Source organism: Hyperolius riggenbachi, chromosome 12, assembly GCF_040937935.1.
Source record: "Hyperolius riggenbachi isolate aHypRig1 chromosome 12, aHypRig1.pri, whole genome shotgun sequence".
NCBI classification, from domain to species: domain Eukaryota; kingdom Metazoa; phylum Chordata; class Amphibia; order Anura; family Hyperoliidae; genus Hyperolius; species Hyperolius riggenbachi.
The window spans coordinates 177,122,307-177,148,584 of record NC_090657.1 but is presented as its reverse complement, the minus strand read 5'-3'; the positions used below and the strand labels follow the sequence as shown (position 1 = coordinate 177,148,584).

General features: G+C 46.4%; 1 protein-coding gene across 1 annotated transcript in view; it reads left to right on the top strand.

The window, feature by feature from the left end:
- SLC17A9 (solute carrier family 17 member 9) overlaps positions 1-26,278 on the top strand; it is a 61,455-nt gene that overhangs the window by 12,553 nt on the left and 22,624 nt on the right. The window contains exons 2-4 of the mRNA XM_068262640.1: positions 19,423-19,620; positions 20,798-20,937; positions 24,812-24,911. Of these exons, the coding sequence (XP_068118741.1) occupies positions 19,423-19,620; positions 20,798-20,937; positions 24,812-24,911 (438 nt within the window). The remainder of the gene's footprint in view (positions 1-19,422; positions 19,621-20,797; positions 20,938-24,811; positions 24,912-26,278) is intronic.

Below are 26,278 nucleotides of genomic sequence, written 5' to 3'. Positions count from 1 at the left end.
AGCCGACGACAGCGAGCAAGAGTAGGGTGGCCGCAGGCAGCCATAAATACGCAGTGCGTGACTGCGTTGCACTCGCAGAGCCTCTCAGCCTGAGTCAGTCCAGAGACTAGCAGACTTGCAGGCAGCCAAAGCCAGCCAGGAGCAAGCCAATGGAAGAGGGGTAGGAATGGGGGTATCGCATGCATGCGTAAAGAGGTGGAAGGTGTGGGTGTGATTAGGCAGGACATGGGTGTGGTTATGTGGTTGGGCGTGGTTAATTTAACCACTCCCATAGGCGCCAGAGAAAATCTTGCACCCAGGTGCCAGGCACCCCAGGCTCACCCCTGGGTGGAAGAGGTAGAGAAACAGGAGGGACAGACTGGGAGTTTAGTCTTCACTTGTCCCGTTTAGCAGGGACATGTAACACACCATTAACATACTTCAATGAGCAGGGCAAAGAGAGGTGTGTGTGTGTGTGTGTGTGTGTGTGTGTGTGTGTGTGTGTGTGTGTGTGTGTGTGTGTGTGTGTGTGTGTGTGTTGAACAGGAAAGGAATGTAAACTTATCTAAATTGTCCGGTGTTCCAACGTTTTGTCCTACATTGTCGAAATGTCCTACGCTAATGACAGAATGATGGAAACTCCATCGAGGAGACCTACAAATCGAAATAACCTACTATGGAAATAGGCTGATTGTATATGTGTTTCACTGTATGTTATTGCTAATAAAGTAATAATGGAAATAAGATTGAAAATGTAGCAGTTATAGATGATTAATCTGTGCTCAGGGCGGCTGCATGGCCCCTAGAAAGGGGCCTGCTCATTGGGACACACTTGCCGCTGCACTCCCTCCAACCACAGGCTATTACTCTGCACACCCGTAGGGTAAAACGATGAGGGGAAATGAGAAAACCTAAATGCGCATGTGCAGAGTGGGCGTGGAAAGTACTGAGCACGCGCAGAAGGTAAAGTAGGCAAAATCGACGCGTAGGACAAAACGTTGGAACACCGGAGCTGCCTCTCTGCTCAGGGAACTTCACATACTTCTGCTATGATTCAGCATTGTCAGCTTATCACAGCTTTGCTCGCACAGAGACACCTAGATCTTCAAATTCAGCCCAATGCTGCAGGTTCGCCCTCTGAATGTGGGAATTATTAGCAGTGACCACCTTTTTTTTTTTTTTTTTTTTTTTAGATGTCTCTGCCAGTGCCTGCCTAAGTACGCACTTGCTATCTGTGTCACTACTCCAGCCAGCTACACAGACTCTCGTTCTCCTTTCCTCTCCAGCCCCTATCAGCCCCAGCGGCAGCAGCTGGGCTCCATGCATCCAATCAGGAGGGGGATGCGAGCGGAGCTGAAGGTTGCCGGGCAATAACTAAGAAGCAGGGGGGGGGGGGGGGGTGAATGTCTGTAAGTGTTTCCTACTACTGTACTGTGCTGGTGTCATGCGAAGGAGCCAGGAGGTGCTTGGATCTGGCTGGGAGGGAGGGTTTGATGTGCTCAGTTATGCGCCCCCCTGTGAGGTGACTGACAAGGGCGCCTATAGCAGGAGCCCTATGTGCACCTCTGTAGATCCGCCTCTGAGCACAGTGTGTGTCGCACTGTCAGACAGCACACAGGTGTCCCTTTATATATGAACTCTGTCAGCAGGTTCTCTTTGAAGCCTTGGTAGACACAGCCATTGTCAGGGCTTGCCTGAAAGGATAAGGAACTCTTGTATACACCCTATCAGTGGGGACACCCTGCATTGTATGCCGCCCATCTGTGGCTTGCATGCTATTTACAGCACTGGGTGTGTGACACAAACAGAGGAGTTCCTTTGTCACATGCCATTGTCATGCCTTCAGTCACCTACTTTTCATCTATATATAGAGTCACAAATACAGGTCAGTTCGGCGACCTATAATTACTGCAATGTGGTTATTGTTAGAACAGTGCGATAACTTGTCCTGAACTAAAGCGTACAAGACGTGGTGTGTCAAACACCAAAAGTTCAGCTTGTGAGGACCGGGACTCCCCCGGGCAACATTGCAGAGCTGAGGCTGTTCAGACGTGTCACTAGCCTGATGGAGTGGAGCTGGAGTGATATGTAGCAGGCAGAGTAAGTGGGGAGGACTATATCTTGGACCGCAGCTCAGTGGTGATGCCCCAGGTGGATCGCTGGCTGAGCGGCGGAGAGAGGCAGGGGCTACTGGATCCTCCATGCAGGGGGTCATTATTGGCCGCCTCAGCTGAGTTTCATTTAACCGCTCTTTGCCACCCCATTGACAAGTTAAAATGGGCGCATGCATGCTTTCTTGTGGCACGCCCCTCACCGCGTCACAGGCCTCCCCGTGGCACATGCACACGCCTCCCTGTGGCACACCCCTCCCCGCAGCACAGGCCTCCCCGTGGCACATGCACACGCCTCCCTGTGGCACACCCCTCCCCGCAGCACAGGCCTCCCCGTGGCACATGCACACGCCTCCCTGCGGCACACGCGAGCCCTGGAGTGTTTGTACAAAATCGATTTGAACTAAGTAGTTAATGTGTGTGAGGCTTAATTGTGCATTTGATTTTAGCTGTCTAATTACAGCTAGCTAAAACAGTAATGCTGGGAATACACCAATGGAAATTTATAAAAGAAAAGATAAGAAAATCGATCGGAAAATAGATCGAAAATAAGATTGGACATTAAATCAACTGAAAAATCTCATCGTGTATTCCCAGGATAATGCTGGGAATACACGATGAGATTCTTCAGCAGATTTACTGTCCGATCAATTTTTTTATCGTTTTTGTAATCGATTTCCATTCACTTCTATGAGAAATCGATCAGAAAAACGATCGAAAAATAAGATCAGACCTGTCGGAAATTATCTTACAAACCATCTATCTGCCAAGAAATCCCATGGTGTATTACCAGCATTAGAATCTGCTTCACTCACTTGAGCCTCTTAAAGGGAACCTGAAGCAATGCCAGTTGCCTGGCAGCCCTGCTGATCCTCCACCTATTATACTTTTATGCTAGGTACACACCATACAATTTTGGGTTAGATAGATGGTTCGATAGATAGTTTCCAACATGTCTGATCTTATTTTCGATCGTTTTTCTGATCGATTTCTCATAGAAGTGAATGGAAATAGATAAGAAAAGATAACCGAATTGAATCGGAAATTGATCAGAAAATCGAATCGGAATTCAATCGGACGGTAAATCGGCCTAAACGCATCGCGTGTACCCAGCATCAGCTATAGCCCCTGAACAAGCATGCAGCAGATCAGGTGTTTTTGACATTCTTGTCAGATCTGACAAGATTAGCTGCATGCTTGTTTCTTGTGTGATTCAGATATTACTGCAGCCAAATAGACCAGCAGGGCTGCCAGGCAAAAGGAATTAAATATGGCAGCCTCTATACGTCTCTCACTTCAGTTGTCCTTTCATAGAACGTGCAGCGTTACAATGTAACGCAAGGTGGGCACTGTGAGCAGCCCATTGATTTTTCATTACTGTGCTGTGGGACTGCGTTACAGGCTGCACTAACGTGCGCCTGTAATGTCCCACTGTGAAAGCAGCCTTAATCTTACAAGTGCTTACAATCCCTTTAACCACTTCCCGACCGCCGTATTGACAATTGGCGGCCGGGAAGTGGACCCCGCAAGGACCGCCGTATTGACAAATGGCGGCGGTCCTTGTAGGGGCATGGGCGGAGCGATCGCGTCATCCGTGACGCGATCCTCTGCCGGCGCCTGTCTCCGCTCACCCGCCGCAACATCCCGCCGGCCATACAGAAGCGCCGGCGGGATGTTAACCCGACGATCGCCGCATACAAAGTGTATAATACACTTTGTAATGTTTACAAAGTGTATTATACAGGCTGCCTCCTGCCCTGGTAGTCCCAGTGTCCGAGGGACCACCAGGGCAGGCTGCAGCCACCCTATGTCGCACCCAAGCACACTGATTTCTCCCCCCCCCCCCTGCCCCAGATCGCCCACAGCACCCCTCAGACCCCCCCTGCCCACCCCCCAGACCCCTGTTTGCACCCAATCACCCCCCTAATCACCCATCAATCACTCCCTGTCACTATCTGTCAACGCTATTTTTTTATCCCCCCCCCCTGCCCCCTCCTGATCACCCCCCCACCCCTCAGATTCTCCCCAGACCCCCCCCCCCCCTGTGTACTGTATGTATCTATCCCCCCTGATCACCTGTCAATCACCCATTAATCACCCTCTGTCACTGCCACCCATCAATCAGCCCCTAACCTGCCCCTTGCGGGCAATCTGATCACCCACCCACACCAATAGATCGCCCGCAGATCCGACATCAGATCACCACCCAAGCGCAGTGTTTACGTCTATTCTCTCCTCTAAACACCCACTAATTACCCATCAATCACCCCCTATCACCACCTGTCACTGTTACCCATCAGATCAGACCCTAATCTGCCCCTTGCGGGCACCCAATCACCCGCCTACACGCTCAGATTGCCCTCAGACCCCCCCTTATCAATTCGCCAGGGAATTATTTACATCTGTCCTTCCCTGTAATAACCCATTGATCACCCATCAATCACCCCCTGTCACTGCCACCCATCAATCACCCCCTGTCACTGCCACCCATCAATCAGCCCCTAACCTGCCCCTTGCGGGCAATCTGATCACCCACCCACACCAATAGATCGCCCGCAGATCCGACATCAGATCACCTCCCAAGTGCAGTGTTTACATCTGTTCTCTCCTCCCAAACACACACTAATTACCCATCAATCACCCCCTGTCACTGCTACCCATCAGATTAGACCCCTATCTGCCCCTAGGGCACTCAATCACCCGCCCATACCCTCAGAACGCCCTCAGACCCCAGCCCTGATCACCTCGCCAGTGCATTGCTTGCATCTATTCCCCCCTCTAATCACACCTTGAGACACCCATCAATCACCTCCTGTCACCCCCTAGCACACCTACCCATCAGATCAGGCCCTAATTTGCCCCGTGTGGGCTCCTGATCACTCGGCCAAACCCTCAGATCCCCCTCAGACCCCCTTCCGATCACCTCCCCAGTGCATTGATTGCATCTATTTTCCCCTCTAACCACCCCCTGAGACGCCCATCAATCACCTCCTGTCACCCCCTAGCACTCCTATCCATCAGATCAGGCTCAATACAACCTGTCATCTAAAAGGCCACCCTGCTTATGACCGGTTCCACAAAATTCGCCCCCTCATAGACCACCTGTCATCAAAATTTTCAGATGCTTATACCCCTGAACAGTCATTTTGAGACATTTGGTTTCCAGACTACTCACGGTTTTGGGCCCGTAAAATGCCAGGGCGGTATAGGAACCCCACAAGTGACCCCATTTTAGAAAAAGACACCCCAAGGTATTCTGTTAGGTGTATGACGAGTTCATAGAAGATTTTATTTTTTGTCAAAAGTTAGCGGAAATTGATTTTTATTGTTTTTTTTTCACAGTGTCATTTTTTACTAACTTGTGCCAAAAAAAAAAATCTTCTATGAACTCACCATACTCCTAACGGAATACTTTGGGGTGTCTTCTTTCTAAAATGGGGTCACTTGTGGGGTTCCTATACTGCCCTGGCATTTTAGGGGCCCTAAACCGTGAGGAGTAGTCTACAAATGCCTCAAAATGACCTGTGAATAGGACTTTGGGCCCCTTAGTGCACCTAGGCTGCAAAAAAGTGTCTCACATGTGGTATCGCCGTACTCAGGAGAAGTAGTATAATGTGTTTTGGGGTGTATTTTTACACACACCCATGCTGGGTGGGAGAAATCTCTGTAAATGGACAATTGTGTGTAAAAAAAAAAAATCAAGATTGTCATTTACAGAGAGATTTCTCCCACCCAGCATGGGTATGTGTAAAAATACACCACAAAACACATTATACTACTTCTCCTGAGAACGGCGGTACCACATGTGTGGCACTTTTTTACACCCTAAGTGCGCTAAGGGGCCAAAAGTCCAATGAGTACCTTTAGGATTTCACAGGTCATTTTGCGACATTGTTGGTTTCAAGACTACTCCTCACGGTTTAGGGCCCCTAAAATGCCAGGGCAGTATAGGAACCCCACAAATGACCCCATTCTAGAAAGAAGACACCCAAAGGTATTCCGTTAGGAGTATGGTGAGTTCATAGAAGATTTAATTTTTTGTCACAAGTTAGCGGAAAATGACACTTTGTGAAAAAAACCCAATTAAAATCAATTTCCGCTAACTTGTGACAAAAATAAAATCTTTTATGAACGCACCATACTCCTAACGAAATACCTTGGGGTGTCTTCTTTCTAAAATGGGGTCATTAGTGGGGTTCTAATACTACCCTGGCATTTTAGGGGCCCTAAACCGTGAAGAGTAGTCTTGAAACAAAAATGACCTGTGAAATCCTAAAGGTACTCATTGGACTTTGGGCCCCTTAGCGCAGTTAGGGTGCAAAAAAGTGCCACACATGTGGTATCGCCGTACTCGGGAGAAGTAGTACAATGTGTTTTGGGGTGTATTTTTACACATACCCATGCTGGGTGGGAGAAATATCTCTGTAAATGGACAATTGTGTGTAAAAAAAAAAAAAAAAAAAAAAAAAAAAATCAAGATTGTCATTTACAGAGAGATTTCTCCCACCGAGCATGGGTATGTGTAAAAATACACCCCAAAACACATTATACTACTTCTCCCGAGTACGGCAATACCACATGTGTGGCACTTTTTTGCACCCTAACTGTGCTAAGGGGCCCAAAGTCCAATGAGTACCTTTAGGATTTCACAGGTCATTTTGCGGCATTTGATTTCCAGACTACTCCTCATGGTTTAGGGCCCCTAAAATGCCAGGGCAGTATAGGAACCCCACAAATTACCCCATTTTAGAAAGAAGACACCCCAAGGTATTCTGTTAGGACTGTGGTGAGTTCATAGAAGATTTTATTTTTTGTCACACAAGTTAGCGGAAAGTGACACTTTGTGAAAAAAAACAATACAAATCAATTTCCGCTAACTTGTGACAAAAAATAAAATCTTCTATGAACTCACCATACTCCTAACGGAATACCTTGGGGTGTCTTCTTTCTAAAATGGGGTCATTTGCAGGGTTCCTATACTGACCTGGCATTTTAGGGGCCCTAAACCGTGAGGAGTAGTCTGGAAATCAAATTCCGCAAAATGACCTGTGAAATCCTAAAGGTACTCATTGGACTTTGGGCCCCTTAGTACAGTTAGGGTGCAAAAAAGTGCCACACGTGGTATCGCCGTACTCGGGAGAAGTAGTACAATGTGTTTTGTGGTGTATTTTTACACATACCCATGCTGGGTGGGAGAAATCTCTCTGTAAATGGACAATTGTGTGTAAAAAAAAAAAAAAATCAAGAAATTGTCATTTACAAAGATATTTCTCCCACCCAGCACGGGTATGTGTAAAAATACACCTCAAAACACATTGTACTACTTCTCCTGAGTACGGCAATACCACATGTGTGGCACTTTTTTGCAGCCTAACTGCGCTAAGGGGTCCAAAGTCCAATGAGCACCTTTAGGCTTTACAGGGGTGCTTACAATTAGGCACCCCCCCAAAATGCCAGGACAGTAAACACACCCCACAAATGACCCCATTTTGGAAAGTAGACACTTCAAGGTATTCAGAGAGGGGCATAGTGAGTCCGTGGCAGATTTCATTTTTTTTGTCGCAAGTTAGAAGAAATGGAAACCTTTTTTTTTTTTTTTTTTTTTTTTTTTTTTTGTCACAAGTGTCATTTTCCGCTTACTTGTGACAAAAAATAATATCTTCTATGAACTCACTATGCCTCTCAGTGAATACTTTGGGATGTCTTCTTTCCAAAATGGGGTCATTTGGGGGGTATTTATACTATCCTGGAATTCTAGCCCCTCATGAAACATGACAGGGGGTCAGAAAAGTCATAGATGCTTGAAAATGGGAAAATTCACTTTTTGCACCATAGTTTGTAAATGCTATAACTTTTACCCAAACCAATAAATATAGGCTGAATGGGTTTTTTTTTCATCAAAAACATGTTTCTCAACATTTTTCGCGCTGCATGTATACAGAAATTTTACTTTATTTGAAAAATGTCAGCACAGAAAGTTAAAAAAATCATTTTTTTGCCAAAATTCATGTCTCTTTTGATGAATATAATAAAAAGTAAAAATAGCACCAAAAGAAAGCTTTTAGTGACAAGAAAAGGAGGTAAAATTCATTTAAGTGGTAGGTTGTATGAGCAAGCAATAAACCGTGAAAGCTGCAGTGGTCTGAATGGAAAAAAAGTGCCTGGTCCTTAAGGGGGTTAAAGCCCACGGTCCTCAAGTGGTTAAAAAATATAAAATAAAGTGAAACCAATGCATTAGCGTGAGGCCATAGTACTGTGCTTGTGGCCTCTTTCACACCAGAGCCCTTTTCTGCGGTGTAACGCAAAGGCAGTTCTTTGCGTTAACCAAGGTAAAATGAGGACTTTCATTTTACCATTCACACCCGACGCTGCGTTTCGGTGCGTTGCAGTTTGACGCACCCGGGAGCGTCGATCCACCGGGAGCCGGCGTTTTCTGTCGGGTTCAATTAATGGCTACCGCCGCTGATTTCGTCGCACTGCAGATTCCCGACGACACACCGCAGGGCATATAACGCGTGCAGGAAACTGCTCCTGCACGCGTTATATAGATGTGAATAAGGCCTCTATCTCAGCAGGTCTGGTATTGGAGGGCAGCCTGGTTTTGCGCTGTTACTGGTTGTTGCGCTTTGTCTCCTCCGTGAGGTTCCGCCCAGCGTCCGTCGCTGCCCGTGTGTCTTTATTATAAGCCTGCTCTGATAATTGTTTAATCTGGATCTGCTCCCGGCCAGGGTGACTGCTTAAATATTAGTCTTCTGGTACGAGCTGATTTACACGTGTGTGTGCCAACGCTGCAGAAACAATGGCCTGATGTGTGGGAAGTAATCTCGCTGCCAACCTGCTCCTTCACCCCTCCCCTGCCTGAGTGCTGTGAAAGGCCTACAGACATTAGACGGTGTCACGGACGATTGCGGGGACGCAGGCGCGTCCTGGAACCGCCCGTGAAGAAAAGCGATCGCACTCGATTCTCTGCGTCGATTGCGCTTCAAATCGATAGAATCTGGATTTATTGTGTAGGAGGTCTGCAGTCCCTTCTTAGCAGAGGAATAGCATCACCTTAACTGCAGGATGGCTCTTTTGATATGCTAATGAGCCTGGGCCCAGAGAGTCCCTGGCTTCAAGCTGTGCTGATGGCCCATCCATCAGGTATAAGGTGACAAACACCATGACAGAACCAAATTTAGAGTGAGGGAACTCAGACACTCCGACTCCTTTTCCCAGCAGGGAGCCGACATGTGGCTTGCTGCTGCCAACTTCAAAGAACCTTTGCCTGGGAATGACCTGGTATAAATCCCAGGGGTCTCTCATATTCCATAAATGGCTATATGTATCATATTTTCTGTGTTGCCAGGCTGGCAGACCCTCCAAACTAACAGAGCAGGTAGGGCCCTGCCTGGCGTTGGGTCTGAGAACATTTCAGAACCTTCTGAGGTAAAGACTGCCCGTTAGGCAGTCCAACAGTGCCCTAATGGTACCACAGGGGTCCCACCCCTCATGTTTGGTATCAGACTGCTGGGTACATCGAGGCAGATCTGAAAATATTAGTAAATCTGCCCTGACCTGTACGGTTCTGTGAGATAGAGCCCATATATGGTTAAGGCATGATTTCTGGTCTCCAGGACAAGGGCAGGACCCATCTCATGTTCTAAGGGGGTGTGTGGGCCCGCCCTCACTTCCTCCTACTGAATCAGGGGCATAAGAATGGGAGAGGAGCCAAAACTCAGAGTCCTCCACACTGAACCATCTTGCACTCATCAGATGCCAGCTTGAGGATATGCTGGCATCCACCTGGTCTGAACTCTGAACTCTGGACTTTGAAACCAAGGACTTTATGATTCTTCCCACAATAAGGACATCTTTCCAAGAACTAAGTATTTTTCTCCCTTCTTTTATTTTTCATACTGGCTATTACTGTTTTCATAATTGTTGATTTTCATAATTGTCTGTATATATTAATTATTTATATTGCGTGAATAAACGACTTTCTCCAAGTCATTCACTTTCCGCTACCCTGCTTATCAGCACACACAGAAATGATCCCGGGTCTCTGAAGATACGCTACTGTTTGTTTGTTGTTGGCTAGACAGAATATCGTGTGTTTAACCGTTTTATTCGCAGGATTAGTCAGTCAGTTAGTGGGCCCCACGGTCCCATAGTAACCGCGGTGGTGGCAGTTTACTCTGAACCAGTGGGTGACGTTGTAATCACCCGTGTCTCACAGGCTCCCTTCTGAGCTGTCTGCGGCTAATTCTTAACGGTTCCTGCGCATTGACTGCGACCAGAGTTCGCACGATCTGTGCGCTGGCATCGTTTAGAAGGCTAAGTGCGGTCAGCCACGAGGGCGCCTGTGACAGACGGTTATCATCAGATCACATCTGGTAATAGTCTGTTTGTACAGGTATCCAATCTGCTTTGTGTTTGGCTTGTCTGAGGTCTGGACTCCCCTAAGCCCTGTGCTCAGCCGAAGCAGTCTTCCAAGATGATCCCTGGCCAAGGGGGTTGGACGCTGCTGTACACACAATAGATGTCAGCAGAGGTGATCATTATCAGCTGCTTTGCCTGAGTTTCATCTTGCATGTGTACACGTACCTGTAGCCAGACTAGAAACAAAAAAGTTACTTACCTCAATGGGGAAAGGCTTCCCTGGTTTCCCTATGCAGACCCCCAAAACAATGTTCGTTTGACATTACCTTGTTGCCGACCGCTCCATGCCAATTGGCATGAACGTGGTGGCAGCCCCAGGACCACTCAACTTCCATTGGCGAGAAGTCCTGGAGGTGGAGATTGCGGGGGATCGCGCGCGCCAATGCGCTCGCATCTCCGCTTGAATGACGGAGCTCTGCTCTGTCATCAGTCTTCCAGCAGCAATCGCCGCTAGGAGACTGTTAGATGGCGAAACCGCCGTCTGTTTACATGGTACATCACTGCAATCTACGGCACCGCTGTACTGTGGACAGCCACGTGACACGGCTGTCCCCCTATGAGGCTCAGGAGCGATCTGCTGTCATAGGCTGGCAGGGGTAGAAAGGGAGGGTGGAAAAAAACTAAAAGGGGGAGGAATCACTTGTGTGCTGAGTTGTACGGCCCGGCAGCGAGCCCTTGAAGCTGCAGTGGCTTAATTAGTAAAAATAGCCTGGTAACTAGGGGGGTGTAAGCCCGAGGTCCTTCAGTGGTTACAGGACCAGTATCGTGAAATTGTAAAACTTAAAATACATGTAAACACAAATATGAAGTACGTTTCTTCCAGAGTAAAATGAGCCATAAATGACTTTTCTCGTATGTTTCTGTCACTTACAGTAGGTAGTAGAAACCTGACCGGTTTTGGAGTAGCCCATCTTCTCATGGGGGACTTTCAGGGTTTTGTTTATTTTCAAACGCACTCAGGCCTAGTGCACACCAGAGCGGTTCTGCTGCGGTTTGCGATCCGCTTGCGGGTGCGGATCCGCTAGGGTAATGTATTTCAATGGGCTGGTGCACACCAGAGCGGGAGGCCTTTTTGCAGAAACGCATACTCCCGGGCTGCTGCAGATTTTGGATTGCAAATGCGTTTCTGCCTCAATGTTAAAGGAAAGGTTCAAGCAAAATAAAAAAATGAGTTTCACTTACCTGGGGCTTCTACCAGCCCCATGCAGCCATCCTGTGCCCTCGTAGTCACTCACTGCTGCTCCAGTCCCCCGCGAGCTGTTTGCCAGGCGTTTTTTGTTACAGTAGCTGTTCAGTAACAGCTTTACTGTAACAATACTTGAAATCTACTACACCAAAAACGCTTCACAAAACCGCAAAATGCTGGCTGAAACGCTACAGAAAAAGAAGAAAAGGCGTTCCAAAATCTGCTAGCATTTTGCGGATCTGCTAGCGGTTTTTGGTGTGCACCAGGCCTTAGTGAATGGCAGTTGCTCTGTCCAACTGTCTAAAAGGTGTGTAGCGAGCAGGGAAGCTGGCCAGCATCTTTGTATAAATCCTTTCTCAGGGAATATCTTTATATTTCCAGTGAAGAGATGGACTAGTCCAAAACCTGTCGGTTCTGTCAGATTTCTACAACCTACTGTAAGTGACAGCAACATAGTAGAAAGTCACTTATGGCTCATTTTACTCTAGAAGAAATGTATGCCACCTTTATTTGTATGTGTTTTACACGCATTTTAAAATTTTTACAATAATGATACTTTAATTTCCTTTATGCTGGGTATACACGGTTAGTTTTTTTTTATCAATCGAGCCGCTGATGGCTTGATTGATAATATCCGCCGTGTCCGATGACCTGCCGGATCCATTCCGCGCTCGATACCGGCGGGCAGGCCAAAAGAAAAAAAGCGAAGCGCAGATAAGGAAGCCGCCCGCAGGTACGAGCGGGAATCGATCCGGCCGCACACGGGGACGAGCGGGGACACGCCGCAATCTGTCGTGCGGCTCGATACATGGTACAAAACGTACTGTGTATCCCCAGCATTAGTGTACTTTAACCTCCTTGGCGGTCTGATTCTTTCCAGATTTTAGGGTCTAAAAGCGGTGCAATTTTTTTCCACTCTTTCAGACCCTAAAACCTGAAAAAAATCATTCTGGCAGGGAGATCTGCAGCAAAATAAAAAAAAAATGTACCTTCCTGGCCTCCTGTGCTGCAGTTTTCTCTTTGCCCACAAGATGGCGCTAATATACATATAAACTAACTTCTCTATATTTCTCTAATATAGAGAAGTTCATTTTCAATATTAGCCCCGCCCCCGATGACGTCACGCTGCCACCACCGCTCTGCTGCCACCACCACGGCTCCGCTGCTCCAACTGGCTGCCGGGTCCCCGGAAGAATAGCGGGGACATGGGGGATCCCGGCGGCCAGGGAAAGACCCCACACTGCCGGGGAGAGAGGCTGGAGTCCCGCTGCGCAGCGAGATCGCGCGCGGGACTCCAAAACCGAAGGTAAAGGTCTGCAATGCCTACCCCGACCTGAGCTCGGGATCACCGCTAATAGCTTCTTTTTTCTACCCCGAGCTCAGGTCGGGAAAACCGGCAAGGAGGTTAAGGAACAACTGTTCTAAAAATAACATAATGAATCAAAACTTAATGTTTTCACAATATTTTGTTTGCCCATTGAAAAGTCTTTCCTATCCCTGATTTACATCCTGGAATGAATCATTGCTGGCAACGTTTTTACTGGTGGTAGGTGCATCACTGGAATATTTGCTTACTGTGCGTTCTGAAGCCGGTAGCAATAATACCTGGTCTCCCAGATAGAATGGTCTGGGAGTAGAATTCTGCATAATAAACCGCCTAGGCCAGTGATCTGCAATCTTGGCTCTCCAGCTGTTAAGGAACTACAAGTCCCACAATGCATTTACCTTTATGAATTATGACAATCAAAATAACTCATGCGCCAAATGCAAATAAAATATTGCAAACACTTTAATAAAATATACCTGTTAAAATATATCTCGCAAAATATAAATTAATGGTCGGCGTTCAATCAGGCAAAACCCCCCTCACAGTAGCATCTCTTCAAACTGTCACAGAAAGGGTTAAATGTCCCCACCTGCAATAGATCCAACCACTGCTGTAAGAAAACCGTTACCTAATCGCACTTTAAACGCCTAACCTCTAACGGTTTTCTTACAGCAGTGGTTGGATCTATTGCAGGTGGGGACATTTAACCCTTTCTGTGACAGTTTGAAGAGATGCTACTGTGAGGGGGGTTTTGCCTGATTGAACGCCGACCATTGTTTTATATTTTGCGAGATATATTTTAACAGGTATATTTTATTAAAGTGTTTGCAATATTTTATTTGCATTTGGCGCATGAGTTATTTTGATTTTTTATTTTAGAGTGTAAGGTGGTGGTTTTCCTTGCTAACTCTGTGCTGCCAATCGATACTGCACAAATAAGCGCCACAACATAAATCTTGGTACTTTATGAATTATGACTGTGGCTGTCAGACTCATGCAATGCATTGTGGGAATTGTAGTTCCTCAACAGCTGGAGGGCCAAGTTTGCAGATCACTGGCCTAGGCTAAACATTACTGGGAGGGCGGGGCTATGTACGAAGATGCATCAAAATCTAGATACAGGAAGTGTGTCTGATGCTGATACTAGGAAAATTACTATAAAAGTGGGTTCCCTGAATAATTTACTGTTCTACTGAATATCACTACGGTGCCCCTCTAAAAGTGTTCAGAGGGTTCCCAAGGGGTTTTGCACATCCTGTGGGGCTGGCCCTCCTGGAAGGGTACAACCTCCAGTATCTGCCACCTCAATTGGCTTACACTATGTCTCAACTCCATAAAATGTTGGGCTAAGGGGGGCACTTTATGAATAATTCACCTTCTCTGGCTGTCTTAAGAACCTGAACGTTGCTTTTGTGCTCATTAAAGAGACTATGAAGCGAGAATAAATCTCGCTTCAGACCTCATAGTCAGCAGGGGCATGTGTGCCCCTGCTAAAACGCCGCTATCTTCCGGCTAGCCGGGGATCTCTTCCTGATTGAGGCAGGGCTAGCCGCCGCAGCCCTGCCTCACACGCGTCTGTCAGCGCGTATCTCCGCCTTTCCCCCGCCCCTCTCAGTCTTCCTTCACTGAGAGGGGCGGGGGAGAGGCGGCGATGCGCCGCTGATAGACGCGCTGAGAGGCAGGGCTGCAGCCGTTAGCCCTGCCTCAATCAGGAAGAGATCCCCGGCTGCACGAAGGGGATTTCGGGGGGTAAGGGACCCCCGTTTAGCCGGGAGATAGCGGCGTTTTAGCAGGGGCACACATGCCCCTGCTGACTATGAGCTCTGAAGCGAGAATTATTCTCGCTTCAGTGTCTCTTTAAGCCTGGTTTTAACCACCCTGGCGTTCTATTAAGATCGCCAGGGAGGCCGCGGGAGGGGTTTTTTTTTAATTAAAAAAAAACTATTTCATGCAGCCAACTGAAAGTTGGCTGCATGAAAGCCCACTAGAGGGCGCTCCGGAGGCGTTCTTCCGATCGCCTCCGGCGGCCAGAAGTAACACGGAAGGCCGCAATGAGCGGCCTTCCGTGTTTCTCTTACCTCGTCGCCATGGCGACGAGCGGAGTGACGTCATGGACGTCAGCCGACGTCCTGACGTCAGCCGCCTCCGATCCAGCCCTTAGCGCTGGCCGGAACTTTTTGTTCCGGCTACGCTGGGCTCAGGCGGCTGGGGGGACCCTCTTTCGCCGCTGCATGCGGCGGATCGCCGCGCTGCAGCGGCGATCAGGTAGCACACGCGGCTGGCAAAGTGCCGGCTGCGTGTGCTGCTTTTTATTTAAGCCAAATCGGCCCAGCAGGGCCTGAGCGGCAGGCTCCGGCGGTACTGGACGAGCTGAGCTCGTCCAGACCACTCAGCAGGTTAATTTACCTTGTGGATTGACCTACACATCCCAGGCCACATGGGCACTTGATGAAATAGACTACCCCCTTAGTATCGCATGTGACAAAATCTTTTAGGGCAATAGATGATCCTGTAGGGGGATGGTGTACCTCTGGGCCCTTAATAATGTTATCACAGTGCTGACAATGTCCTACCTATATTTGCCCTTACCAGATGGTCTCTTAAGGACTTAGCTTTCCTAATCACAAATGTAGGTGGAGCTCTACAGATGGAAGGAAGTTGGGGGTCCATCTCAATCATCGGCCAAAACGTAAACATCACGTCTCTCAATAATGCGGATTCTCTACAATAAGGAGTAATAAAACAAACCTCATCTGTTTGGTCTCGTTCCATGGTCTTGTATTCTTGTCGGTCTCCTTTCTATATAAATCGGTTTCAAAACAGTGTTCTCTTTTCCTGATTTCAACATCAAGGAAATGTAGGCTACTGTCACTGTACTCCATACTCTGTACGGTGCTGCGTAATATGTTGGTGCTATATAAATTCTTCTTAATACTTTATTAATACTTAAATAGTTTATCCTTTACCAAAGAAATGAACAGCGCTACTTAAAAACAGATGAGTGCTTACCTGCAAAAAAGTGCACACCCCACTCATGGGATTCAAATACACAATGAGCATACACATGACCTGTCTACCACTTGGAGGATGTTAGTTTCACTAACAATTTGCAATTTGTTAGGTACTTGTCCCTCCCACTGTCGAAGAAGTCTTTCCTCCATGGGAGGGGACCTAACACTAACTAAATCCTACCTATGCATATGCATAGCCTGGGCGCGCTACCAGTAAATTTAAGAATTGCGCAGAAAAAGTGGGATCAGCGCATCACCAGGCCGCCTCTGGATGGCCTCAGCTCAGAGATGCGCTGAGCCCCCCCAGGAACTACAAAACGCACCTTGAACCCAAACAGAGGCTCTGCATATACACCAAAGAAAAACTATCAAGTGGGAGCAGCTGACCAGAATTAAATCTGTCGGCAAAACTCAACTCCATTTAGCAAACAGTTTGACTATCTTGATTGGATTGCTTGTCGTTTGAAGTCTCTTTTGGCTTATGTGGGCTGGTCTGAATACTTTGGTCAGGTGACCTGACTTAGGTCTCACTCCACTGGCTGCACTTCTGTTTCAGATGTGTTCCTCGGACAGACTGTCAGAAGACCAGGTCAACATCTGCAAGGAGTTTGTATGTCAACCCCCCCCCCCCCCGTGTCTGCGTAGGTTTCCTCTGGGCACTCTGGTTTCCTCCCACATCCCAAAAAATGTACCAGTACAGGGAGTGCAGAATTATTAGGCAAGTTGTATTTATGAGGAATAATTTTATTGAACAACCATGTTCTCAATGAACCCAAAAAACGAATTAATATCAAAGCTGAATATTTTTGAAAGTAGTTTTTAGTTTGTTTTTAGTTTTAGCTATTTTAGAGGGATATCTGTGTGTGCAGGTGACTATTACTGTGCATAATTATTAGGCAACTTAACAAAAAACAAATATATACCCATTTAAATTATGTATTTTTACCAGTGAAACCAATATACCATCTCAACATTCACAAATATACATTTCTGACATTCAAAAACAAAACAAAAACAAATCAGTGACCAATATAGCCACTTTTCTTTGCAAGGACACTCAAAAGCCTGCCATCCATGGATTCTGTCAGTGTTTTGATCTGGTCACCATCAACATTGCGTGCAGCAGCAACCACAGCCTCCCAGACACTGTTCAGAGAGGTGTACTGTTTTCCCTCCTTGTACCTATCACATTTTATGATGGATCACAGGTTCTCAATGGGGTTCAGATCAGGTGAACAAGGAGGCCATGTCATTAGTTTTTCTTCTTTTATACCCTTTCTTGCCAGCCACGCTGTGGAGTACTTGGACGCGTGTGATGGAGCATTGTCCTGCATGAAAATCATGTTTTTCTTGAAGGATGCAGACTTCTTCCTGTACCACTGCTTGAAGAAGGTGTATTCCAGAAACTGGCAGTAGGACTGGAAGTTGAGCTTGACTCCATCCTCAACCCGAAAAGGCCCCACAAGCTCATATTTGATGATACCATCCCAAACCAGTACTCCACCTCCACCTTGCTGGCGTCTGAGTCGGACTGGAGCTCTCTGCCCTTTACCAATCCAGCCACGGGCCCATCAAGACTCACTCTCATTTCATCAGTCCATAAAACCTTAGAAAAATCAGTCTTGAGATATTTCTTGGCCCAGTCTTGACTTTTCAGCTTGTGTGTCTTGTTCAGTGGTAGTCGTCTTTCAGCCTTTCCTACCTTAGCCATGTCTCTGAGTATTGCACACCTTGTGCTTTTGGGCACTCCAGTGATGTTGCAGCTCTGAAATATGGCCAAACTGGTGGCATCTTGGCAGCTGCACGCTTGATTTTTCTCAGTTCATGGGCAGTTATTTTGCGCCTTGGTTTTTCCACACGCTTCTTGCGACCCTGTTAAATATTTTGAATTAAACGCTTGATTGTTCGATGATCACTCTTCAGAAGCTTTGCAATTTTAAGAGTGCTGCATCCCTCTGCAAGATATCTCACTATTTTTGACTTTTCTGAGCCTGTCAAGTCCTTCTTTTGACCCATTTTGCCAAAGGAAAGGAAGTTGCCTAATAATTATGTACACCTGATATAGGGTGTTTATGTCATTAGACCACACCCCTTCTCATTACAGAGATGCACATCACCTAATATGCTTAAAGGGAACGAGCACATTCTCTTTCAATGGAATCTCTCCTGGCATAGAAGCTGCCATGTTCCCCCCCCCCCCTCCCCTTCTCACATTCCTTATTTACAGAAGTCAGAGATGCTATCTTGACACATTGACACACACTAGGTCTTTGGAGAAACAGTCCTAATTACTAACCCACTTTGTTGTCTAATAGCATTGTTTACTTCTTGGTAATTAGCCCAATTAAACAATTAGGATCCTGAAAGCTCTGCGGCCGGGGACGGCCGGGCAGCCCTGCTGAAACAGGCTAATTAATGTACTTTGAATGTAAAATACAAGGTAAAATGAAAGTTTATTTTAATAATGAAACAGATTGTCGGCATGCATTTTTCATGTGCTATAGAAATGTCCTGAATAATAAAAAAGGTGCTCGGTTCACTTTAATTGGTAGAAGGCTTTCGAGCCTATACAGCTTGGAGTAAGACAACATGCATAAAGAGGATGATGTGGTCAAAATACTAATTTGCCTAATAATTCTGCACTCCCTTTATAGCACCAATGAAAAACTAAAAAATGGATGAAGGTGGGCCCCTAGTCCAGAGACCCAGGTGCGATCTCTACATTCCCTATTTCTATGCCACTGCATGATACATACATAGACATATGACTATGGTAGGATTAGAGCAGGGATGTCAAACCGGTCCTACGAGGGCCGAGGTCCTCACACATTTTTGACACAGCTCAAGTGAATTGATGGGTCTGAATCAGGAAAGGTGTGGTCCATCAGGCAGAACACATTCCTCTCTTTCTCAGTCCATCCTAAACACTGGCATGGATCTGGCCCTCCAGGCCTGGAGTTCGACACCCGTGGATTAGAGTGTGAGCTCCTCTGAGGACGGTCAGTGACATGACTATGTACTCTGTAAAGTGCTGCAGAAGATGTCCGTGCTATATAAATACATAATAATAATAATTAATAATATGGTAGGACATTAGACTATGACTGTGGTAGGATTAGATTGTAAGCTCCTTTGAGGACAGTCAGTGACAGGACTATGTGCTCTGTAACGTGCTGAGAAGATGTCAGTGCTATATAAATACTAAATAATAATAAAGGCAGCAGATTTCCTCTTTCCTGTAGCCAATCATTAGTGAATGTTAAAGCATATAAACTAAAGTACAAAAGGGCGTAAAATATGAGGCCATAAAACATAACAGCCACTTTGCAGCGTGTGAAATGTCCTCCATACTGTATAATATACAGTGTCTCCTCCTCCTGTGTGCAGGTACGAGGCGCGGGTGTGGATGGTCACCCTCCTTGTGGGGACGTGTTTCCTGTACTGCGCACGATCCAGTCTGCCAATCTGCGCGGCCACCATCAGCGAGCAATACCGATGGAACAAGAGGGAGACTGGACTGGCTCTAAGCAGCTTCTTCTGGGGGTACTGTCTGACCCAGGTGGCCGGGGGACATCTGAGCGACAAGTGAGTATGTGGGATGATGTGTGTAAAGAGGAGGGCCTTTGTTTAATTATGCAGCTAGAGAGGGGAGTGGTCAGGGATTTTCAGCTAGAGAGAAAAGGGATCAGGGATTTACAGCTGTTGAGAGGAGCATTCAGGGATTTTCAGCCATAGGGGGAAATGGTCAGGGATTTGCAGCCATAGAGGGGAGTGGTCAGAGATTTGCAGCTGTTGAGGGGAGTGGTCAGCGATTTGGAGCCATAGAGAGGAGTGGTCAGGGATTTGCAGCTGTTGAGAGGAGCGATCTGGGATTTTCAGCCATAGGGGAAAGTGGTCAGGGATTTTCAGCCATAGAGGAAAGTGGTCAGAGATTTGCAGCTAGAGAAGGGAGTGGTCAGGGATTTTGAATTGTAGAGGGAAGTAATCATGGATTTGCAGCCATAGAGGGGAGTAGACAGGGATTTGCAGCTGTAGGGGGAGTGGTCAGGGATTTGCAGCTGTAGGGGGGAGTGGTCAGGGATTTGTAGCCGTAGAGTTAGTGGCCAGAGATTTGTGGTCTGCCGTTAAAGATAAGTGACATTTCAAATAAGGATCATAATCTATGATAGTTGAATCTTGTCACTTTGCTAAAGATATTGGTTTATGATTAGACAGGATAGGATATGTAGTCCCAGTACTGTTCCTGCATACAGTCCCCCAATTTAATTTTTGCAGTGAGAGGCAACCTGCAGGTCTGACCTTAGTGGTGGTCACTTGTGACTTTTGTGACCTGTGGTCCCTAAAGCCGATCAGGCAGTGGCAGCAGGCCTGGTAGAGCAGCAATTGGCACAATCCTAGGCAGATGTTCTTATTTATTGAAGGGACATTCTCCCACATATTGACTTATAGACTGTCTATAATAGCAGCTGTAGTGGAACACTCTAAAATACATATTAACTAAAACAGTCCTTATTGTCAGTAGTGATCACTCAAGTTCTCCAAATTTCTAGTCCCCCATAGAGACCTGTCAGATAGAAGCTGCATGGTTGCTACAGGTAGCGCATAGTTCTTCTTCCAGACACCATCTTCTTGTTGTGGGTGTGTCTTGGCAGATCTTCTTCCTGTTGGGGGGGTATCTTGGCAAAGTTTCTTCCTATTGGGGGTGTGTCTTTGCAGAGCTTCACGTTGGGTGTGTGGCTAACACCTATATTTACTCCTCTAGAGTGGGAGGAGAAAGGGTCCTCCTTGTCTCGGCTGTGGTATGGGGCTTCATCACATTGGTCACCCCGGTGGCTACCCATGCCACCACATCATCCCTTCTGCTGGTCAGTTTCCTGCGCTTCCTGATGGGACTTATGCAAGGTATGATGGGGAGGGGCTTGGGGTAGAGAATGGCTATGGTATGATGGGGAGGGGCTTGGGGTAGAGACTAGCTATGGTATGATGGGGAGGGGCTTGGGGTAAAGACTAGCTATGGTATGATGGGGAGGGGCTTGGGGTAGAGACTAGCTATGGTATGATGGGGAGGAGCTTGGGTTAGAGAATAGCTATGGTATGAGGGGGAGGAGCTTTGGTTAGAGAATAGCTATGGTATGATGGGGAGAGACTTGGGTTAGAGAATAGCTATGGTATGATGGGGAGGGGCTTGGGGTAGAGACTAGCTATGGTATGATGGGGAGGGGCTTGGGTAGAGAATAGCTATGGTATGATGGGGAGGGGCTTGGGTAGAGACTAGCTGTGGTATGATGGGGAGGGGCTTGGGGTAGAGACTAGCTATGGTATGATGGGGAGGGGCTTGGGGTAGAGACTAGCTAAGGTGTGATGGGGAGGGGCTTGGGTAGAGAATAGCTATGGTATGTGGGGAGAGGCTTGGGAAGAGACTAGCTATGGTGTGATGGGGAGGGGCTTGGGGTAGAGAATCGCTATGGTATGACTGGGAGGGGCTTGGGGTAGAGAATAGCTATGGTATGATGGGGAGGAGATTGGGTAGAGACTAGCTATGGTATGATGGGGGAGGGACTTGGGGTGGAGACTAGGTATGGTATGATGGGAGGGGAGTGGGTTAGAGAATAGCTATGGTATGATGGGGAGGGGCTTGGGTAGAGAATAGTTTTTATATAAGCAATACATTTGTTTATCCCTTTTGAAGTCTTAAAAAAACAGAAAAAAGACTAAGACTATTGCTGAATACTTCAAAACTGCCCTGCAACTTTTGCCACCTTCGCCTGGTGGTTTCTCTAGGTTGGGTATTGAGGCCACCTCCATATTGCCAGGCATTCATCTCCTGTTTGCTAGTACTGGCATTTTCTAGTTCCAGTGGTCCTTGTTCTCATTCACTGACAGTAGATGGCATATATGTGTGGAAAGAGATTGCATGAGTGTGTCAGGCAATCTGAAGTAATCAGCACTAGCTTTGCTTCATTTGTGTTTTTCAGTTTTGTTTTAGTTTAGCAGAACTTTAAAGGATACCCGGCTGTAAATAAAGGCTGACACTTACTGCCCCTCCTGCTCTATTCCGTCATGCTCAGTACAGCTGTAATACACACAATGCAATTTCCCGCGCAAAATGTCCGATCGGCTCCTGATCGATAAAGGGATTGACTTTGCAGACTTATAATTGGAAAATCAATCGCTTTATCGATCGGGTGCACTTTGGACATGTACGCACGATGCAGCTTCCTGTCAGATTACCCGTCGATCGGGCGGGAAATTGCATCGTGTGTACCCAGCATTGAAAGCCGCATTATTGGCCGTGACTTAGCTTACTTGCGCATGCGTAGTATTCCCCTCCCCCTTGTGGCTGCATTCCCTGAGCTCTGCCTTCCCAGCGTGCGTGCTCTCATAGCTCCTGCATTCCCAGGGCATGCGCAGTATGTCCGGTCCACCCCCTTGTGCTGCGGTCTGGATTAGAGCACGCCCCGCCAGAAAGGCAGGAGCTAGGGAAGCATGGCCGCAAAAGGGTAAAAGTACATACTGCGCATGTGCAAGTCGTGGCCGATAATGGGGGGCCTTTTACTGTTTAACCGAGCTTGACAAAAGAGAACGCAACGCGCAGTAAGTATCAGCACTCGTGAACACACATGACACAAGCCTCCATTTACACATACCTATTTGCCCCAGGTAGGACACCCGCGGTGAGAGGTGTATAGAGGCTGCCATATTTCTTTTTAAACAATACAGGTTGCCTGGCTGTCCTGTTGATCTTTCATGCATCAGTTGAGTCTGAATCACACAGCTGAAACAAGCATCTGATCTGCACTTGCTTGTTCAGGGTCTATGGGTAAATGTATGAGAGGCAGAGGATCAGCAGGGCTGCCAGGCAAGTGGTATTGCTTTAAAAGTAAATAAATATGGCAGCCTCCATATCCCCCTCACTTCAGGTGTCCTTTAAGTTAAAATGTACTATTGTTGAGAATTGGGTAAGTCCTCCAGTTCAGCTTTGTACATTGCAGGTAACAATGGAAAGCTTTATTTCAGTTTGCTTACTTGTAAGCAGTGTTGGACTGGGAGCTGGTAAAGCTGAGGAAATCCACTTGCTGACCAAGCAGCAGTAATCATGTGTTGCTGCTCACAATAAAGACTTGCTGCAGGTTTCTATGGAAAGTGATAATACAGGGTTTCTGCTGCTTGGCCAGCAGGCGGATTTCCTCAGCTTTTCCACCTCTCAGTCTGACACTGCTTGTAGGCTGGTCAAACACGTGCCTGTAAACATGGTTATTCCACAGGGTTCCTTACAGGAGCTGTGATATGGGAGTTTCTGAGCGCTTTTTGAAAATCGCTCCTATTTACTTTCATCAAAATGACGGTAAAAATCGCCGCGATTGCATACACGTATAAATATACCCGAACACACGATTTTCACATCGGTTTTAATTAAAGTGAATGCAAGTGATTTATTTATTTTTTATTTTTTTAAAGCACTCAGTGCTAATCAATTGCAAAAGCACTTATAGTGTGTTTGAGCCCTAAGGGCTCTTGCGCATCTCATTATTTTGGGCGGTCCATACACCATAAAGAGTACAGATTCCCAGTTTATTGAAAAGAAGAATACATAAAAAAATGCAATATTAGTCAGTATTGGAAATGCATAGCCACTTTTTAATAGGATTGAATTATGAATGTCTTGCGGAGCTTTGAAATAGGATTTTAGCACTTTCCACTAAAAAAAAAATGGAGTTCCCCTTTAAATGTGACCGGTCACAAGATCATGGGGGCATTGCTGGTTGCACTTAAAGGGAACCAAGCTCCACTTCCCCCCCCCCCCCCCTAGATTCTAATAGCTATAGGAGCTGTCATTCCCGACTCTTCAAACCCCCCCCCCCCCCTTCCTATTCATCCAGTTGCATGTGTGAAGTTGGCATCACTGTAAACTCTTGCTCTTTGCTAATGTGTGCAATCATTACATCAGTCCTTATCTGCCTGAAACTTCTGTGGTAGGGCAGGCCTCAGAAGTAGGGGAATAAAACTCTCTTCTAAATTTTTAAATGTAAAAAGAAGAGGTAAAATGTAAAGAGCCTCTGAAGTCTCTTTTTTTTTTTTTTTTTTTTTTTTTTTTTTTTTACCTTCTTTTGTTTAACAATCCTCTTCAGCTTTAATGCCAGAGTTAAATCGCTGCATCCCCGCAACAGAGGAGTGATTTATTATCAGAGATAAGCCCTGCAACGCCCCCAAGCTCACAGGGCTTCACTTCCTCGAAGAGGCAGAACTTTACACTGTAGCTGCGGAGTCAATCTCTGCGGATCGCTGCCTCTCCCCGCCCCTCTCAAACCTCTTTCCCTGAGAGGGGCGGAGATCCGCAGAGAGGCAGAGCTACAGCTCAAAGCTCAGCCTCTCCAGGAAGAAAAGCCCTGTGAGCCAGGGCAGCGTGATCTGCGACCTGCAGATCATGTTGTAGAAGTTGTAGAACTTTGCAGGTCTTTTTCTAGGTAATAAATCACTCCTCTGCCACGGTGATGTGGTGATTTAACTCTGGCATTAATGCTGAAGAAGATTGTTAAACAAAAGAAGGTAAAGAGACTTTTTTTTTTTTTTCTATTAATGAGCCACATTGTTGGCATACATATTTAATGTGCTATTTAGATGGCCTGGGTGCTAAAAATGGTGCTCGGTTCACTTTAAAACCGCAGATATTTCATGTGGTGTCCGCTCTGATGCAGGTTACAGCTGGTAGATGTAAGTTTGTGACACGTGAGAATCCATTTATCTGTGTTTTCTCTCTCTTCTTTCTCCGTCCCAGGAGTTCACTTCCCAGCCTTGTCCAGCATCTTTGCCAGACGCTTCCATGAGAAGGAGCGAGGCTTCACCTGCAGCTTCGTAGGCTGCGGCTCCCAGTGTGGGTAAGCGGTGCTGATCCATCTCTGTTACTCCCTCTTTCCCCATGTTTCTCAACAGGTCCTGTCCTGGTCTTTTCCTCTACCTTAAAGTGAACCTCCAGACTAAAAATCTACTAAGCAGCACTGAAAAGGCTTGGTGCTTCTTAAAAATTTTCACATCAGAAATTTTTTTTTTTTCCCAAGCCTCATTTCTAGCTGCACAGAAGAAAACTACCCGGGCATTTTTCCCCCAATGCTGTGCAAAGCATGATGGGATTCCTGATGTTTTTGTTCTTGTTCTGCTGTCTTGGTGCAATTTTTTTTTTTTTCAATTTTGAATTTGAAATTTGAAGCCTAGTGTGTGCAGCTGGGAGGGGTTATCAGGACACAGGACAGTTGGAACTGTGTCTCATGCTCCCTGTTACCTCCTTTCAACCAAAAATATGGCTGCCCCATGAAATCACAAACATTTACCTGTTCTTTTAAAACAGGGTGGGTAAGAGATTATATTATCTATCTATTTTAATTAACCTAACATAACTAACTTAATGACAGTATGTTTGTTTAGGCTGAAGTTCCCCTTTAAAGGTGCATACACGCGCACTACCGGCGGCAACGACGGGTCTGCCGGACCTTCCCGCTGGGCGGACGTTCAGCCGACAGTAGTGCGTGTGTACACGCTGTCGGCGGACTGATAAGTCTGTTTCTGAACAATCCGCTGAGTGTGTCCGCCGACAGCGCATACATACACGCTACTGTCGGCTGAACGTCCGCCCAGCAGGAGGGTCTGAAGGACCAGTCGTTGGCGGCCGTAGTGTGTGTGTAGGCACCTTAAAGGGGGACTTCACCAAGAGATAGTAGCAAGAGGAGAAAAATAAATCAATATATTGCAAGGTGAGACATTGAAAAATACAAGATATATTGTTTATGTTGTTTGATCCACCGTGAACCTTTCACTAATCCAACTTAAAAGATGAATCTAATATATGAAATAAACTCATTACATGCAAAGCGAGATATTGCAAGCCTTTCTCATTTTAATTATGGCTTACAGCTTATGACAACCCTAAAATCAAAATCTCAAACCATTAGAATATTGTGAAAATGTTCAATATTCTCTAGGCTCAAAGTGTCAGACTCTAATCAGTCAATTCATCCAAAACATCTGCAAAGGGTTCCTATTCTATATATTAGTTTCACCTTTTAAGTTTAATTACTGAAATAAATTGACTTTAGCATGATATTCTAATTTTTTCGAGTTTAACCTGTATAAGCATGCTTGCACAGAGAAAGATACTGCTTGCTTGGCAGTTGGAAATAGCTGTTATTTCCCACAATGCATCAAGGTTCACAGACAGGAAACTGTTATGACTATGGCATCACACTGTGTG